The sequence below is a fragment of the Vulpes vulpes genome, chromosome 9 (genome assembly GCF_048418805.1).
Source record: "Vulpes vulpes isolate BD-2025 chromosome 9, VulVul3, whole genome shotgun sequence".
NCBI classification, from domain to species: Eukaryota; Metazoa; Chordata; class Mammalia; order Carnivora; family Canidae; genus Vulpes; species Vulpes vulpes.
In genome coordinates, this window is record NC_132788.1 from 107430417 (window position 1) to 107449427 (window position 19011).

Consider the following 19011-nt stretch of genomic DNA (forward strand, 5'->3'; position numbering starts at 1 on the left):
GCCTCGTTGCTGAACCCTGGCTCGGGGGCCTTGGTCACTCTCCCTGGAAGCGTCTAGAAGGGTGCTCAGTCTTAAGGGTGGATGCTGCAAGGCGTCCACTCCCTCCCCGGGGGCAGGGGGCGCAGAAACGGGCAGAGGCGCAGCCCGGGTGGCGCAGAGTCCCGGCCAGCTCGCCTGGGGGGTCCCCCGCCCCCAGCCCCCCAAGATGCCCGGGGGGCGACAGGAGTCCTGGACAGGGCCCTGCAAGGTCTCCAGCCTGGCTACTTCCCTGCCGACCTGCCAGGGGGATGCCGCCCCCACTGCCCTCCGGGACCAGGACATGCGCCTAGGACCCACTTCCAGATAGAAGACTGGGGTGCGCTGATCGTCCATCTCTGGCCTCGGTTTCCCCCCTTGTGCCCACCTCTCCCCATTTTGCAAACACCCGGGGAAGGGCGGCACGTCCGCAGCCCCACCTGACCCCGGTGCCCAGGGGTCCCCCGAGGTCCCGCGGGGCGCCCCACTCACCATCCACCACATCTTGGCCGTCACGTCGTAGCACAGCTGCCATTTGACCGAGGTCTCCCCGGGCTTGCTGGCCACGGGGGGCCCAGGCACCTCCATACTCGCGGGGCGCGGGCGTCCGGGCGCCTACTGGGAGCGCAGCGCGGGCCGGGCGGGCGGGGGGTGCGGGGCGGGGGAGCGGGCGCCCATGGCCCGGGGCTCCGGGGCGCGGAGGAGGGGTCCCCTGCCCGGCTCGGCGGCGGCTGCGGGGAGCGGCGGGGCGGGCGGGACGCGCTAGTCTGAGACCCGCCGGGCCATCCCGCGAGGGCCACCCACCGCCCCGAGTGCGCGTGCGGCGGCGCCCGGCCCGTGGGTTTGTGAATGAGCCTCTGCTCGGGAATATCCCCCCGCCCACCCCCGGAAGGAGTGTGGCTCGGCCGGGCGGCCCCCCGCCTCCCTGCCTCCCGTCGGCTCCGTCGGGGAGGGGCGCTGGGGCGCAGCGGGTCGGGGTCGCGCCCCAGGCCGGCCCACCTCCCACCTCCCGCGCCCCGGGCGCCCTGGGAACGGCCAGGGCCTTTGGAGAGGTTGGGTGCGGCGCGCGCGGGAAGAGGCTGCGCTGCAGGGGCCCGGGTCTGGGAGGAGGTGGGTGCTGAGCTGGGGCTGGTGCCACCTCCAAGTGGCTGGCACCTCCGCGGGCGCGCGCCCTGTCTGGAAAAGGGTGCAGAATCCCTGAGGATGAAGACCAGGTGGGGCCCAGGTGGGCACCCGGGTGGGGGTGGGGGTCGGAGACAAAACACCAAAGCCCAGAGCAGGGGCTCTTACCGCCCTGTGATTTCCCGTCCTCCCTTCTTTCTCCCCACCTCTGAGAAGGGGCAAGCCGGGGAGGCTCGTTGCATTTTGTAATCTAATAATTGCTGTGCCTTTATGGAGCGCCGGGTGTATGCCTCATCTCGGTACACGGGTGCCTGTTCTGTGTGGGTTGGCTGTCCGGCCCGGCATTGGTAGCAGGAGGGGCAGAAGATAGACAGCAGGAAGGACTGCCGCGTGAGGGCTGCCCACGTGCTCATCTGGCTGGAAAGCACTTGCTCCGGGTTTCCAGGTGGCCTTGCAGGCTGCCGGCCGGGAGCGGGCAGGGGAGGCAGGATTTGTGGAGCAGCACGTGCTGCTCATGGATGGAGACCAAGGCTGAGTGAAGCAGGGCGGCACAGGGGGTCCTGGCTGCGCGGGCTCTCCCTCCCTGCTCTGTCCCCGAACCACCTGGACAGTTCTTCCTCAGGGGGGCTCTGAGTGCTCCTCTCAGCTGCCTGCAACCCTCCGTGGCTCCCAGGTCCCCTCGTGAAGGCCCAAGCACTGTGCCTGGCTTCCCGGCATCCCCTCTGCCTGGTACACCCTTCATTCTTGTATCACCCGAGGACTCTTGCGCATCCCTCAAAACCCAGCCCGACATTCCCCACGTCCCTGGGACTCCCTCCTCACCCGGCTCAGAGCTGTGCATGCAGCAGGCTCGGCGATTGCTGGCGGAGGGCAAGCACGTGGACTAGACCCAATTACTTGCACCTCATTATTCACGGCAGCCATTTAGGGACCACTTACACGGGCCAGGTGCACGACCACACGCAAGCCCCCAGAGCCATGGCGGGTCGGTACTTTGAGTGTTCCTCTTTTACAGACGGGAAAACTGAGGCTCAGAGAAGTGGGTCGGAAGCCCAGGGACACACAGCAAGGAGGTCTCCCCCTGTGATGTGGGAGGGCCGCGAATCCACCCCCTCACTGCCCTCACCTCCCTCTGACCCCCCCGACCACCCCCCCCCCCGTTTAATGTGGCTCCCTTCCCAGCTTTGTCATTCTTTATCACGATTATTTATTTCTCATCTGCATCCCCTAGTGGACCGTGAGCTCCAGGAGGGCAAGGACTTCCCTGGGTCATGTTCACGGCGTTGGCCTCAGTGCCTGGAACAGCGCCTGGCACAGAGTGGACGCTCCGTAATATATTTGTTGAATGGACCAGTGAGTGAATAAATAATGGGCCAGGGTTTTGCAAAACAATGGCATTTCCTGCTGACTTTCACAAAAGGCATTTTCATCTTGCCACAAAAGATGCAGGTCTGGCAAGAGGGGCAGGGAGGGGCCAGGGGCCAGCACTGGCTCTCAGGCCCAGGCCCAGGGAGGCCCCGCCTCAGCCTCAGCCGCCTCACCCCGCCGAGGCCGGTACAGCCCAGGCCCGGCGGACGCGGTTCGCCCACATGGAGGCCCCCGCCCGTAACTATAATTTGCCTCAGTACCTTGTGGTCGTAGGAGACAATTACCCCACAGATGTGCGGTCGGAGTAAGGCATTCAGACGGCGGGTCAGAGCCCGGGCCCGGCGGAAGGCAGATGTGGGAGGCAGTCTTCAAACAAGAAGGGAGAGAGGGAGGGACACACACACACACACACACACACACACACACACTGGGAGACAGAGGGAGAGGTGGGGGACGGAGACAGATTGAGACCAGCGAGCAGAGGCACAGAGACAAACTGGAACAGAGAAACACAACACAGAGGCAGAGCAGGGAGGGCCAGGAGGAGGGCCAGGGGACCGGCCACCCCCCTGCGACAGGCCGCTGGGTCACACACCCTGCACTCCCAGCCCCGCGGGCCTGGCTGATGAGCTACCGTTTCCACTTGGGGAAACCGAGACCCCCTGAGAAAGCAGCCCAAAGCCTCAGCAGCGGCTGAGCTGGGCCAGGGCCTGGGTCTCTGTGACGCCCCCCCCCCCATCCTCCAATACCAAGGGCAGAGGGCCCAGGTGCACAGATCTTTACCCACACTGTGCCTTGGTTTCCCCAGCGGCCGAACAAGCAGGCTAGATGAGGCCCGTTCAGCCCTGTTCAGCCTTCTGCTACTCGCCTTCTCCATTCTGTCCACAGTCATTGCCCAATGTTTTTCTTTCAATCAAACTATCCATATAAAAAGACCGAGGTGTATTTAAAGAGAAAAATATAACTCGCCCCTCAGGCTGCCATGAGTCAAGGCCAGCGGTAAAGATGCATGCAGGAAACGCCTCAGTCTTATCCACCTCTGGCCAGAGATGAAGCCTAAAGTCTGCTCTCTCTCTGTTGAAAAGGTAACAAGTGTTAGGCGTAATGGACAGATTGACAGCATAGGAGCATCCAAGGGCTGTGGGACAGGATCAGATGATCTAACACACGCGTCATCGGAATCCCCAAAGAAAAAAAAGAGGCTGAATATTTTAAGAGGGACTGGCCAATAAGTTTCAGAAATTAAAGACATTAAATCACAGATCCCAAAAGCTCAGAAACTACCAAACAGAATAAATATCCCCCCACCCCACTCAACACCTACTTAGGTAAGTCATATGCAAAAAGAATACAATTAGGGGCATCTGGGTGACTCAGACGGCAAAGCATCTGCCTTTGGCTCAGGCCATGATCTCGGGGTCCTGGGATCAAGCCCCATATCAGGCTCCCTGGTCAGCAGGGAGTCTGTTTCTCCCTCTCCTTCTTGCTCTCTCTCAAATAAATAAATAAAATCTTTTTAAAAAAATTATTTATTTATTTATTAATGAGAGACACACAGAGAGAAGCAGAGACACAGGCAGAGGGAGAAGCAGGCTCCGTGCAGGGAACCTGATGTGGGACTCGATCCCAGGACCCCGGGATCACTCCCTGAGCTGAAGGCAGATGCTCAACCAGTGAGCCACCCGGGGGTCCCCATAAATAAAATCTTTTTAAAAGTAAATAAAATTAAAACTACAGAGAAAATTTTTGAAGGGGGCTGAGGAGACAAAGAGATGCATCACATACAGGAGACCCACAGTAAGAGTCACCACAGACGTCTCATTTGAACATGTACAGGCCAGACAGCAGTGGAGTGCTATCCGCGGACAGGAAAAGACTGTCAACCCAGAATTTTATACCCAGTGAAAGTATCACTTGAAAATGAAGGAGAAAGGAAGGATTTTTCAGCAAAGGAATACTGGGGGGGGGGGGATTATGATGAGCAAGACACTCACTTTATTTTTTATTTTTTAAAAGATTTTATTTATTTATTCTGATAGACATAGAAAGAGAGAGAGAGAGAGAGAGAGAGGCAGAGACACAGGCAGAGGGAGAAGTAGGCTCCATGTCGGAAGCCCAATGCGGGACTTGATCCCGGGACTCCAGGATCATGCCCTGGACCAAAGGCAGGCGCCAAACGGCTGACCACTCAGGGATCCCCGACACTCACTTTATTTTATTTTATTTTTTCCGACACTCACTTTAAATATAAAGATTAGGGATGGAGGAAATGTATGAGGGAACAGTTAAAATACACTGGGGTGAATATATTAAACACAGACAAAGCAGACACTTAGCAAGGTGTGTATACTGATGGTGGGCTCAGTCCCCGAATCTGGAATGTGTGTGCATCTAAGCACATCCGATCAGCACACTGTCTAACAACAGACAATTAAAATATAAGAAACAGGGGGATCCCTTGGTGGCTCAGCGGTTTGGTGCCTGCCTTTGGCCCAGGGCACGATCCTGGGGTCCTGGGATCAAATCCCACATCGGGCTCCCGGCATGGAGCCTGCTTCTCCCTCTGCCTGTGTCTCTGCCTCTCTCTGTGTGTCTCTCACGAATAAATAAAAGAATCTTAAAAAAATAAAAATAAAATATAAGAAACAGGGACACCTGGGTGGCTCAGTTCCATCTCAGTTTGATGGAACACGCCATCATATAACAGAATATGCCTCCTTTTCAAGTTAACATGGAACATCCCCCAAGAGAGACCATATTCTTTTGTCATATTCACCAAGACAGGCTGTGAAATGAACCATCATAAATTTAAGAGAATTCAAGCCACCCAAATTAATGTTTTCTGACCATGACAAAATGGAACTATATATCATTGGCAAAGAGACATGTGGGGAAACAAATTTCTGGATATTTGGACGTCAAGCCACCAACTTCTCTTAAGAATCCAGATCAGAGGGGGCACCTGGGGGGCTCAGCAGTTGAGCATCCACCTTTGGCTCAGGGTGTGACCCCGGGGTCCCGGGATCGAGTCCTTCATCGGGCTCCCTGCAGGGAGCCTGCTTCTCCCTCTGCCATGTCTCTGCCTCTCTCTGTGTGTCTCTCATGAATAAATAAAATCTTAAAAAAAAAAAAAAGAATCCAGATCAGAGAGGAACACGTGAAATGTGAGAAAATACTTCTAATTCAATGAAACTGAAAACACGACACATCAGAATGTATGAGCTGCAGCTAAAACGGCACTTAGGTGAAAAAATTACAGTGTCGAAGGCTTATGTTATAGATTGTATGAATGCACTTGGTGCCATTACGCTGCGTGCCTGAAAGTGGTTCAAATGATAAAGTTTACGTTACATGCACAGTATTACACATATTTTACGTTACATGCATAAATTGAAGAAAAAAACACAAGAGGGAGAAAAGTAACCTAACCATGGGAGTTGACACCATCGCCCTTGCCATACGCTCTTGGTTAGAGCAAGTGGCAGGTGCTGCCATCACTTGGGGGATGGTGTGATCCCTTGACCACAGTGCTCTTGTCTGCACGGGTCGGACTTTCCGGCTCCGGACCCGTTCCCCGACTGGGCCGCACACTATCTTGCCATTGGGTTGCCAGGTGATTCCATCCTCTGCAACCGCGTGGCTCCACCGTTGCCCCCCATGCCGCCTTCTGAGGAATGAGACCTTTCATGACCACCAGAAGCCTTTTTCGTGTCTGCCTGGGTTTGCTCGGGCCAACCACTTTCCTTCCTTGGGTCTTAATTTCCCCATCTGTGAAATGGGTCCAGTGACGTTTTTGTTTGCAGCGTTGTTGTGAGAGCCAGTGCGATGTCAGATGCCTCCTAGCTAGGGCTCCAGGCATGAGACACTTATTTGTTGATTCATCAGACTTTTATTAAGCACCTGCTGTATGCTAGGTCCTGTACCGAGCCCTGGGGAACATAACAAGACCAAGGCAGACCCCAATCCTGCCTGCTGTCGGGCAGCTCACAGTATGCCCGGGTGGGGGGTGAACATTAGATTATTTTATATATATAAAAATATTTATATATATATGAAAAAATATTTTTTTAAAATAAAGACCAGCATTGTCACCAGGTCTCCAGAGACTGTGACCGCTTTAGTCAGCCCTCTGCTAACATCTCCCACCTCCACTCCCCCAAGGCTACCCCTGTGTGTGGAAAGAAAGTGAGAATAATTTGCGGGTGAGAAGCTGGAGGAAGAGGGTTTCAGGTAGAGGACAGGACCTATTCAAAGGTCCTGGGGCAAGACCTGCCTGGAGTGTTGGAGGAACAACGAGGAGGCCGTGCGGCTGGAACAGAGTGAGTGAGGATGGGAGGGGACGGGAGCAGGTCCTGCAGGGTCTTGGGGGGCCTCGGGAAGGTCTGGGGCTCTTCCCCCCAGGGAGGTGGGAGCCCTGGAGGGCTGTGGGCAGAGGAGGGCCGCACTGACTCGGGTGCTCACGGGTGCCCTTTGGTGGACTGGGTTGGAAGGGTCCAGGCAGGGGCAGCAGCCGGGCCTGGGGGTCCAGGCGGGAGATGACGGAGGCTGGACCAAGTGGAGGCAGAGAAAGGGAGAGAAGTGGACAGACTGGGGACAAAACTTTGAAAGCATAGGTGCCAGGGGTCGCTTACTAGGCCGGATGTGGAGTGAGCAAGCCAGCGAGAAGTCAGAGGTAAGGCGCAGATATTTGGCCGCAGCCCCGGGGAGGATGGCGCTGCCTGTGCTGAGCTGGGGACGACACGGGATTCGGGACCAGGCCGTGGGGTCCGGAGGGACAGCCGCTGGGGGACGGTGTCAGGTGGATTCTTGGCTCATTGGGGGCTTTGGTGGGGGGCGGACAGGCGGACAAGCGCAGGCCCCGGCCCCTGCTGGGCTGGCTGGCGGCCTGGGCTCCTTTCCGGATCCTGCCCCGGGCCCCGTCCACGCGGCCCCCCGCCGGCGCGGCCCCTGCCCCTGTCCGTGCCCCCCGGTGCTGAAGCTAAGCTGCCTGCGGGAACCCGGGCTCGCTGGGGAGCGAGCGCTCGAGGCCTACCTACCCCCTGCTCCGGCGCCGTTGGCCTGAGCCGGCTTCTCTGCTGGGCGCCCCCCAACCTGCGGGGTCTGCACAGACCTCCAAGGCTGGACGCACCTCCCAAGGCGGGCCGGGAGGTGCCAGGCTCCCTTCGCTGCAGGCCGGTACTGTACCTTTAAGGGTCACCTAAGGCGTCACTCACCCGGCTTAAAGACCCGCCCGAGTCCCGGCCGGGGATTGGCTGATGGGCTCATGAATATGTAGATAGTCCCCACCCCCGCCGCACTCTGGTAGGCTCGGGACAGAGAAGGGGTGGGGAGAAGGCGGGGCCGGGGGCGGGGCGCCGTGCTGCACGCGCCCTCTGGGAGCTTTGGGCTTTCCCGTCTGGTGGGACCTGCCGCGGTGCACACAGCAGGTGCTCGATAGATGCTGCCGACGCCGGGACCCACTAGGAGTGATGTCTGAGGGTTCACTGCTCCGACTTGGGAGCAGGTTCTGTTTTGCCTCATCGGACTGCATTAAAATGACGCCGGCTGTCGCAACTTAGGCGCGTTAATTAATCTCCCTGATGAGAGCTCCGCAGTCCTGGACGGGGCATGCTGTCGCGAGTCCCATTTTACAGATGAGGAAACTGAGGTTTGGAGAGAGAAAGAGGCTGCCCAGGGCGGGCCGACCGCGACTCTACCCAGCAGGTCCTGAGAACTCAGAGGTGAGCATGCAGTCCGCATCCTGGGGCGGGGGGGGGGGGGAGGGTGCCCCACCTTATCCTCGGTTTGACCACCACGCACCCCGCTGGCGTCCCCTGCTCCGCCACTGCGGCCCGGTTGACCCCTTCCCCTCCACCGTGGTCAGTGCTGTCCCCTCTGCTCAGGAGTTACGTGTGCCTGCGTCCCAGCCGAGCATCTCAGCATCCGGAGTGGGAAGGAGAGCCAAGGCCTGGCAGCCGCGCAGGGGACGGAGCTGACCCCACCCGCCTTAAGGCACGGGCTGAGACATTTGGACAGGGTATTCCTTTAGTGTCCCCACAGAGAACCCACGGGTCCCCTTGCCACCTCCCGCAGCCTCCAGAGCAGTGCGTGGCACACAGTGGGTGCTCAATAAATGCTCGTGGCCTTTCAAAATGGTGACGCCAATACTGGTCTCTGCTGCCCCCTGCTGGTGTCCTGGGAGGAAGTCTTTGGAAAGTTGGAAAGGGGATTGATTTATTTTGGCGCTTGTGTAGCCCGCTCACTCCTTCGCGCTTTCTAAATATTTTAACGCGTTCGTTCCCACAAGAACCCTCAAAACGGGGTGCCCGGTGAGCCTACTCTGCAGAGAGGGGACACTGAGAGGTCTGAGCCGAGGGATAGGCCGCCGTTCTGACAAGTGTCATGACTGCGATTCCAACCCCGGGCGCAAGGCCTCCAGACTTCAGGACTATGCTTTTAGGACGCTCAGCAAGCAGCTGCTCCGAGCCAGGCCCCGGGAATAGGGAAGTAGATAAAACCCGCAGGTGGCGGCGCAGGGCTGATTTAGGGAACCGAGCCCGGAGTGTCAGGCACGTCCTATGCGCACAGTAACCAGCCATTCGTTTTGGCGCATTCCGGCCCCGCTTCCCTTGCAATTCAGTTACCTGCATGACTGTGAGGATCAGTTAGTCCAGTTCTATCCTGGCGATCTGAACTGTGCCGAAGTTCTCTTCAAGATTGGGAGTCTTGACCTTAGTGGCCTAAACCGTTCATTGTCTGAGTTTCCGAGGCTCGGGAGCCTGAGGGTGCTCAGCTGGGTTCTCTCGTCTGCTTCCCGGCCTGTGGTGGGCTGCGCTCAAGGGCATGGCTGGGGCGGGTTCTCATCTGAAGGCTCGATGGGGGAAAGACCCACTTCCAAACTTGTGTGGCTGCTGGCAGGACTCCATCCCTCACTGACGGCTGGCCTTTGCCTCGCGGGCCTCTCCACAGGGCGGTGGGGCAGTCGTGGGAGATGCCGGCGCTCTTCCCAAAGTGCCTCCCATCCCTGCCTTTTCCATTCTTGCATCTTCACAAGATGTATTGAAGATGAATTCTTAATTTCCTAAGCAATGAATACACCCACCTTGTAAAGATTGCAGGTGAGGCTCCACTGTGCTTCCTCTAGACCCTCCGTTCCCCACTCCCCAAAGCCACCTCCTTCCCCATCCTGGTGAACACGCCTCCAGCGTGTGTGATCATAACACCCTTGCGATCACACACGCGTCCCTGGACAGAATGCATGCTTTACGTACACGCACGGTATTCCCTGCCGGTATTCCCTGCAACTCTCTCGTTTTCATCAGGGGATGTGGCCTGGAGAGGGTTGTGTCCTCTGACAGCCACATGGACGAGGTGTGGGTGGCGATGTGTGACCTGGACACATACCATAAAAGGCAGCATCCACTCTCTCCGTCCCTCTTCCGCTCCTCTTTTGGGTCACAGGGAAGCCGGCTGCCAGGTCATTAGCAGCCCCACAGAGAGGTCAATGCAGTAAGGAGCTGAGCAGCCCTGCAAGGGCACCAGCATGACTGGTTCCTCTCGCCCCCGTCCAGCCTTCCTATGTGCTGGCCTTTGTGCTGACGGGAGAGACCCCTGCGCCAGGACCACCCAGCTAAGTCAGCTCCGAGATTCCTGACCGCAGGAACCATCAGAAAATAAATGCGTGTTGTTTTGAGCTCCTACACTGCCGGGAGGGGGTGTGGTTGTTAGGCGGTGATCGCTAACTGATACACCCTGGACCTCACTGAGCCACTGGGTGGACCCCGACATCACAGCAGGCCTCGGTGTCTCAAGCACACGCCCGAACTGCTGTATTGTGAGGATGCACGTTTCAAACGTTTGGCAACTTTGAGTTACGGTTAAAAGCTTCTGTTGGAGTCTTATAAATAATTCGAATGACAATCTAATACATTTGCATTTTTTTTAAAATTTATTTATTATAGTCACACAGAGAGAGAGAGAGAGAGAGAGAGGCAGAGAGAGAAGCAGGCTACATGCACTGGGAGCTCGACGTGGGATTCGATCCCGGGTCTCCAGGATCGCGCCCTGGGCCAAAGGCAGGCGCCAATCCGCTGCGCCACCCAGGGATCCCTACATTTGCATTTTAGCCACTACAGCACTGGCACGGTGGTTAAGAGGCCAGCCAGAGGGCTGGGATCCCCTTCCTGCTGGGCTGCCTCAGGCAGGCACTTGCTGTCTCTGGGCCTCAGTTTACTCACTCCTAGAATGGGGCTGTCATCAGGACATACCTCACAGGGTGGTGGCAGGTTACATGAGTGACATCATACAGACGCTCGGCCCAGGGCTGTCCGCGGGAACGCTGTGCGGCGATGGACATAGAGCTGCTGAGCCCTTGAAACGCAGCTTGGTTTGGCCAAGGAAGTGGATTTATAATTTTGGTAAATCGATTTAACTTTTAAATAGCCGTGCGTGATGAGCAGCTACTGTCGTGTGTGACTCAGGCTTGAAACAATGCTTGGCAAATAGTAAGTGCTTAATCAATGCTTGGTGGAACTACCGTCCCGCCATCCCGCCACGTTATCATCCAGAGCGTTGAGTTACTTCCCAGCAGCAGGGTGTCCCCCCCCCGCCCCCCGTGTCCTTCTCATTCGCCAGTCGGATCCCCGCTCAAAGCCCTGGGAGGGCAGCCCGGGTGGCTCAGTGGTTTAGCATCACCTTCAGTCCAGGGCCTGATCCTGGAGACCTGAGATCGAGTCCCACATCGGGCTCCCTGCATGGAGCCTGCTTCTCCCTCTGCCTGTGTCTCTGCCTCTGCCTCTCTGTCTCTGTGTCTCTCATGAATAAATAAATAAAAATCTTTAAAAAAAAAAAAAAAAAAAAGCCCTGCTGGGGCGCCTCACTGCCCTCGAGATAATAGCCCAGATTTGTTCGTGTCGCTGTGGTTACAACTCTTAGCACACTCTGCAGTTACTCTTTCTTGCCGGGATGGGCACTTCTGGGTTTTTTGGGTTTTTGTTTGCCATCTTCCCCCTTGACCGGCGCGATGGGAGCGTGGGGACAAGGCCTGGCACCTGGTAGCTGCTGAATCACGAGGGGCCCGTGTAGCTGAGGCCCTGCCGCCTCCGCAGCTGCTTCTGCTGCCAGTGCTGCATCTGAGCCGACCGTGCAACCTCCACAACATCTCAGCCTCTGAGCCTTTGCCCAGGCTGTTCCTTCCACCCACAAAACCCTGCCAGGGGGACTCAGCTTCCCAGCCTCCTCCCTAACTGGCCCCGCCCTGTCTGACGTGCTGGAGCAAGGCGCTTGCCATCTCTGGGCCTCAGTTTCCTGAACCAGAAAATGGGAGGAGTCATTGATAAGATGGAAAGATGTGGCTAGTGGCAAGTGGCTGGCGGGGTGTTAAGTGGCTCACTGATGAGTGGTCAGTATGAGTGTGGCTGTGGCCGTCCCCACTATTCACACCCCCGCCCAGCCAGACCCTGCCCCAAGCCGGTGTCTCTAACCCCAGGTCTCAATTATTTAATTTTTTTTTTTTTTTTAGGGACTTCTAGGCCTCCCATAAGCACGGCAAGGAGCGGCATGCAGTTTCGTTTTGGTTCTCCTTCAGCCACAGCCCTGTCACCTCCCCAGGGTCACCTCCTCTGGACCTCACCTCTTTGAGACGCTGCTGAGTCCTCAGCTGTTTCAGGTCTGACGGCGCATCTCTGTCTCCGGTCACCAGGTGGGTGCCCTTCCAAGAGCTCACGGCACCCCGCCGGCGGCCCCGCGGCCCCACTCCCTGCACCCAGGAACCCAGGTAGGTGTTCACACACACACACCTGAATATCTAGAGTGGCGCTGCGTGCAACGGCCAAAAGGAGGTGACACCCAAAGTGTCCGCAGACAGATGAACGAATGCACAAAACGTGGTCCGTGCTCCCAAGTGCACGTCCCTCAGCTGCGGACAGGAGTGAGGTGCCCACACGCCACCCCGGGGTCGGACCCCGAGCCCCTGACGCTCAGGGAGGGAACCAGACACAGGAGGCCCCGTGGGGTGTGAGTCCACGTGTGTGACACATGCAGGACAGGCTCGTCCACGGACAGGAAGGGGGCTGGGGGGGCGGACAAGGGGTGAGTGTTCATGGGGACGGGGCTGCTTTTGCGGGTAAGAATGTCCTGGAATTAGGCACAACCTTGTGAACCTACCTAATGCCACTGGATCGTACACTTTAAAATGGCAAAAATGGAGAATTTTACGTTACGTGAATTTGACCTCGATTTAGAGGAGACGCACGTTGGAGCCCCCCGGTCACGGCGGCCAGCACAGAGGCAGGCGCACGGCCGGCGTCTGCATTGTGGACACGTGTGGCTCCACCGGCACAGCCACCTGCTCTTCTGCAGAAGAAACGGTCCCACCTGGGCAACTTCCGCACGCGTCAGCCAGAAGCCCGGTCACGGGGGTGTTCTGGGACGCTGGGTCTTTCACCGACGAGAGAGGGCAAATAAGAGAGGACCCGGTCCTTTAGCAAGTAAAACTTTTATTAAATAAACTTTCAGTTTCTCCAGACCAAAGAGAGGCGTTTGGACATTAAGATGATGCTCGCAGCTTCTCACCTGAACACGCCACAGTGACAAGGACCTCTCCAGCCAGAAATCCAAACCACGCCAACCCAAAGTTCCCTCGAAGTCCCTTTCTTGTCTTCCTCTTCTGTGTGTGTTTGTGTGTACGTGTAGAGGTGTGTGTGTGTGTGTGTGTGTGTGTGTGTGGCGGTTTGTCTCCAAAAGTCGGTTTGCAAGTTGAAACTTCATGAAATTACTCGTAGCAGAAATAAAGTTACATCGTACAAATCACATAGGTCTTCGATGTGGAGTATAAAAATGGTATTTACAGCCAGTAAACATGGACCAGAAGGACACACGCCACTGCACGCCAGCACGCACTCCCAAGCAGGCCCGGCGGGGGCTTGGCAGGTGCCGGGGACGCGGACGAGGCCCCCTCGGGGCCCCTGGGCACGTGCTTGCACACGCAGACGCACGGGACACAGGCACGCTAGAGTGTCTCGGAACAATTATCAAACTCTGGAATATCGAAACAAGTTGGTCATAAGATTTTTTTTTTCTTTTCCTTTTTTTTTTTTTTTTTGCTATGTGTTTTTTTTTTTTTTTTTTCTGGGTCAGTCAACACATTTTGGTAGAAACAAAAGGGAATGCTGTTTTTTTTTTCTTTACAAATTTTTTTTTTTCTTTTCTTGAGCTTATTAAGTTCTCTGGCGCCTCACTTGGCAAGAGGCCCCAATGACGTCCACGAACTTGACTCTGTGCTTCAAGGTGGGTTTTCACGGTTTGAGTAGCTATACAGAGACGCCCCGCAAGACCTCCCTCCCCGCCCCAACTAGGAAACAAAAATCCACTGTCGTCTGATTTTTTTCCCCATTTTTTTTCTCTTTTCTTCTTTGTATCTGCTCAGAAAGACCAAAATTAAGAAAAAAAAATCATTTGTAGAGGTATCTCTGGTAAAGGGGTGCTGTGCAGGTTGGGCTCGTCCAACGCGCTTGGCAATCTTGGTCATGAGATCGTGAACTCCAGGCTGGTGATCCGAAGGCAGGGAGGGTGGCTGCCTGCCCTTGGGAGGGGGCACGAAGGGTTGGGGGGGGCTCCCCCGACCCTGTCTGCCCCTGACGGAAAGCTAAGGGCTATTGGTCACATGAGTAAGGCTATGATGGGGGGAGGCCGGGGCGGGGGTCTCTCTTGTGCCTACATCGTCGGGGAAGGCAGGGCCCTGGGGCGCGGGAGGGGTTGGGGGTTCCGGGAGCTGCTGCTAAGACCAGGGACACTCGAGCTGGCTGAGCCGGGAGGCCTGCGAGAACCGTCGATGGCAGGGGCCCAAAGTCCTGGAGGTATATCGCGTTGGCTGATGATTCCCAGTGCTTTTCGGTGCCCTGGTCTGACATGACAGCGGGAGATGGGGAGACACTGGGCTGCCCGGTCATCCTCAGCCCTTCTTATGTCCCTGCTGAGTGACCGGGCCAGGGTCACCTTCTCTTGGACGGAAGGAAGTCGGAAAAGTTTGGTCCCATGATCTACACTCAAAAAATATATATACTGTCTATAGCTCTATATATATATGCATATATATATATAGGAAACGTTGAGATTTAGTTTGGGGGAAGCCACCAAGGAGGGGGCGGTGAAGCCCTCGGCCCCGACTCAGGAGCCCGCCCCCCCCTCCAGCGCTGGGGCGGACCACGACACCCCCCTGCCCATTCACATTAGGGGGTGGGGGGCAAGGGGAGGTGGGACAGGAGAGGGAGGGCTGGTGTCCAAACTCGGTTGTAATTTACGGGAAAGTCCGGGATCGGTTGGAAGCGGGAAGCCCTCCTGGGGTGGGGAGGCCCCCTCACCTGGCGGAGAAGGGAGGGGCGTTAGGGCGCAGTGATGGGGGGCACACAGGCCTACGGCAGTGCCCCCCACACGCCCCGCTGCCCTGGCCAGGCTGGGTTCTGGGAACCCGGGGGGCCCCTATCTTGTCAGAGAGAGAGAGTCCATTTTCAGATTCGGAGGCCAACAAACCGCCTTGGAGGGGACTTTGGGTCTCGAAGCCCATTTCCTCCTGCAAACCCAGGGTGGGGGTGTGGGGGGGTGTGGGGCAAGAGTTGGGGTTCTTCTCGAGTCCCCTCCCCCGCTCCCGGGCACTGAAGCTCCGCAGAGGCAGCCCTCCCCCAACCCCAACCCCGCTTCTGGTCATTCACAGCTGTGACCCCGAGCGCTGGAAACCGAGCCCAGCGCATAGTAGGTGCTCAGCAAGGATGTGCGGTCCCGGAGTGCTCAGGAGCATGGGGCGTCTCTTGGGTGCCTGATCCCGTGACTGAATACCCTCGGATCTGTGGGTGCTGGTTCGCCGGGGTCTGAAAAGCACGCGCAGCCCCTAACTGAGCACCTACTTCGCGCCAGACCCCAGGCGCAGCGCTTTGATGACGACGGCGCTCGCGGTGGAAAAAAAGAGAATCGAAACAAATGATCAGGAGCCTTCCAGGTGGCGGGTCCTGGGCTGGGCTGGGAAAACGCGGCATCCCCAAGCGGATGCTCCCTGCTGCCTCTCGGGAGGCGACTTTCACGAACCCACTGCACAGATGAGGCTCACCGAGGCCTGCGGCCAGTTACGTTTCCCCACTGGCCCCTTAGGCTCTCTGTTCGTTCCCCAAGGAAGGTGTTTGGTTGTTGATAAAGGTTTCTCTCTGAAGGCAAAATACACTCTTGGGGATCTGTTTGGGGGTATCTTTGGGGGGGCACGCTGGTGAGCAGGGCAAACGTTCCACTTTCTCACCAGTCCACTGAGCACGATTACACCAAACGAGGGGCTATGGACCGGGGCCCCCGCTGCCCGATTCCTAGGACAGGACACAAGCCCCTCCCCACGGCCCGCCCCACCCCAGACCAAACCTGGCCTCTCGGGTGAACTCCTATTCATCCCTCAAAGCCTTCTTCTGGAAGGATCCCCCAACCACCCCCGGATCCCAATTCCACCCTCTGTCCCAGCCCCGGCCAAAGGGGGGATGGGGGTGACTATGTCCCCACCGACCCAACTGGGGGCTCCTCGTGGTCTCCGGCAGCATCCCCCGGGGGGCTGGGGAGGGTTTGGAGAATGAGGGGGTGTTTGGCCAAGACAGGGTGGGGGTGGGTGGGTGTGGGTGGGGCCGCCTGGCGGCTCACCTGGGCCAGGCCCGCAGCCTCCGGGCGGCTGTGGGCGCGGTCAGTAGGGGTGTCCCGGGTCTTTGGGCCGCTTCAGCTGCACTTTGAGCCTCTTCATGCCGATCTGAAAGCCGTTCATGGCCTGGATGGCGGTCTGCGCGCTGGCCGGGTTGTCAAAGCTCACGAAGCCTGCGGAGACCGGGGCGGACCCGCGATGGTGGGCAACGTGGGCGTCCTCTGCTCCAGTGCTGCAGCCCCGGCTTCCCGGCTCGCGGGGTCCTGGGGGCGGGGGGTGTGCGCTCGCAGGGGCAGATGGGCCCGGCGAGGTGGGAGGGGGCACCAGAGCACACACGGCAGCCCGGGGCTGGTTCTGACACCCTCTGGACTTGCATGCCTCTGGGGATGGGGTGCTTGCTCCTTACCTGGGGTCTGCTCTGCTGTGGCTTCCCCCGCTGCAGAGGGTGCAGGGGAGGCCCGGGGGTCCTGGGAGGGTCACATTCTCCCTCCCTCCCTCCCTCCCTCCCCATCCTGGATGCCTGCCTCCTTCAGGGTCCTGGGTGCTAACCCCCTGCCCCTCTGAGGCCTCTATCCTTCTGGGATCTTGACTGTGCATCGGACTCTGAGTGTCCTGTGCACCTTCTACCCTTCTTGCCTTCTGCCTTTCGTCTCTCCATCTCTGTCTCTCCACCCCATCTCCCCCCGTACCCCCCAAGGCCATGAGAAACATCCCAGCCTGCCATCCCTGCAGTGTCCAGCAGCCCCAGCTCCCTCCACCTGCCACCCCAGGCCACCCGCCCCATTCCTGCCCCTCACAGGCTTCCCGAGACGGTGTGGGAGCCACAGAGGCCAGGGGCCCTCTGGGCCGAGGGACCGCATGCACAAGCATTTGAGGCGGGGGTCCCTGAGCTCTGTGCGAGAGGCCAGGTGGGAGGCCAGGTGGAGAGGCGGAGGGGACAGGAGTGAGCGGAGGCCCACGGGGAGCCATGAGGGAACATGGAGCCGGCAAGGGGGTGACGTCTTTGTATCTGTCATGTCCCCTAACACCTGCCCCGCCCGCCCCACTATACTGACAGAGAGACTGAGAAGGCACAGGACTCCCCACGGCACACGTTTCCTGCTTCCTCCCGCAAGCAGGACGCTGAGGAGGGGCCTCGGCACTGGACGAGCACCCCTACTGGGTGGCCTCAGCTGTGCTGTGTGGCCATCCTGAGCCTCTCCCTCGTCCCTTAGTAAATAGGTGCAATTCTTCTACTTCATGGGGATACTGAAGATATACAGGAGGTGCCTACTAGATAGGCAACGGTTGGCCTTTGGAGTAAGACAGGGTGGGATTAAGAGTCCAGACTTTAGAGTCACACAGACTGGCTCTAATCTATGTTTTGGGGACGGTGGAGCGTCTACCTTCGGCTCAGGGCGTGACCCCAGGGTCCCGGGATCGAGTCCCGCCTCGGGCTCCCCACAGGGAGCCTGCTTCTCCCTCTGCCTGTGTCTCTGCATCTCTTTGTGTCTCTCATGAGTAAATAAAAAAAAAATCTTAAAAAAAAAAAAACAACTACATTTGCCTCTTGCTGCTGTGTGAACTTGGAGCCCCCCGAGCCCCTGCAGGACCTGCCCTGTCCCCTCCCTCCCCTCCCCTCCTCCCTCTCTCACTCTGCCCCAGCCACCCACTTGGGGCCCCTGGCTGGCCCTCCAACCTGCCAGACAGGTCATGCCCCAGGGCCTTTGCATGTGCTGCTCCCTCTGCCTGGAACGCCATACCCCCGACGTCCTGTGGCTGGGAAATCTCACCATTTGGGGCTCAGCCGAAACACTGCCTCCTGTGTGCCAGCTTCTACGCCTTTAGGAGTAGATGATGATGGCGTTTGTCACGCCACCTCCAGCCCCCTGGCCTACGTCCTGCTTTGTGTATTTCCATCTGCTGACCGTAAACCTGGGCTTTCCCACTCCGTAGTCGCTGGCCACAGGTGCTTACTGAGATCTGGATTCGTTAAAACCACAGCTTGGGTTCTGTGGGTGGGGTGCCGGGCGGCCAGCGGCGGCTGATGGCTCGGACGGCAGGGATGCAGAACATCTCCGCCGTGGACAAACCCCACTGGCCAGCGCAGCGGGGCCCTGAGCTCCGGAGGGCAGGGATTTCGTTGGCTCCCTTCACTGCTGTGTACCAGCACCCAGCACTGGCTGGCGCACACAGCGGGTGCCTACTAAGTGCTCGTTCTCGTTGATAAATGGGGATTCTTTTGGACCACGCCCGCCCGCGCCCCTGTTCCTCGGCAGGCGGAGTCGGGGACGGGGCTGACCAGCGGGACGGGACGGGGTGCCCGGAGCAGGTACTCACCAAAACATTTGCTCTGGTTGGTGGCCCGATCCATAAACACCTTGGATGAGATGATATTGCCGAACGGCAGGAACATCTGCGTCAGCTCCGTGTCTCCAAACTCCTGGGGGAGGTGGTAGATAAACAGGTTACAGCCTTCGGGACCTGCAGGTGGGGGAGAGAAAGACATAAAGCCCCCAAGGAGAGGAGGCGGACCCCCCGGGGGAGGGGCGCGGGACCGGAGCCCACATCTGGCATCTGCAGCTGGTGGGGGGACTGGGGAAGCAGGGGCGCGTGGAGACGGCAGGGAGGGGGTCCTCGCCTGCCTAATCCCACACCTGGGGACCCTGAACCTCTCGGGATCCTCAGGCCCTAGATAATTCACACAATTCAGACAGTCCCTCCCACACCCCCAAAACTGAGATAAACCCTCAATGCCAGACCCTGGATAATCCCCAAATCCCAGCCAACCGGAAACCCTTGAAAAGTTCCCAAACCTGGGACGCCTGGCTGGCTCAGTGGTTGAGCATCTGCCTTTGGGTCAGGTTGTGACCCCGGGGTCCCGG

The 19011-nt window shown here is 58.2% G+C and overlaps 1 protein-coding gene and 1 long non-coding RNA gene across 42 annotated transcripts in view; one reads left to right on the forward strand and one right to left on the reverse strand.

Moving 5' to 3' along the window:
- Nucleotides 1-7849: 7849 nt before the first annotated feature.
- On the forward strand, nucleotides 7850-13293 carry LOC140593979 (uncharacterized). The gene is made up of 2 exons (XR_011994516.1): nucleotides 7850-8225; nucleotides 12005-13293. It is a non-coding gene; the product is annotated as an uncharacterized lncRNA (long non-coding RNA).
- The window catches only part of CELF5 (CUGBP Elav-like family member 5), a 49281-nt gene continuing 43233 nt past the window's right edge, over nucleotides 12964-19011 (reverse strand). For 12 of the 41 annotated variants that reach the window (XM_072721816.1, XM_072721813.1, XM_072721829.1 and 9 more), the window contains 2 exons: nucleotides 18467-18610; nucleotides 13552-16410 (listed from right to left, as the gene is read on the reverse strand). In XM_072721816.1, coding sequence (XP_072577917.1) covers nucleotides 16193-16410; nucleotides 18467-18610 — 362 coding nt within the window. In that variant the 3' untranslated portion in view covers nucleotides 13552-16192. Of the gene's footprint in view, nucleotides 16411-18466; nucleotides 18611-19011 lie in introns of all 41 variants that reach the window. The other 29 variants (XM_072721821.1, XM_072721817.1, XM_072721839.1 and 26 more) reach the window with 16 other exon arrangements.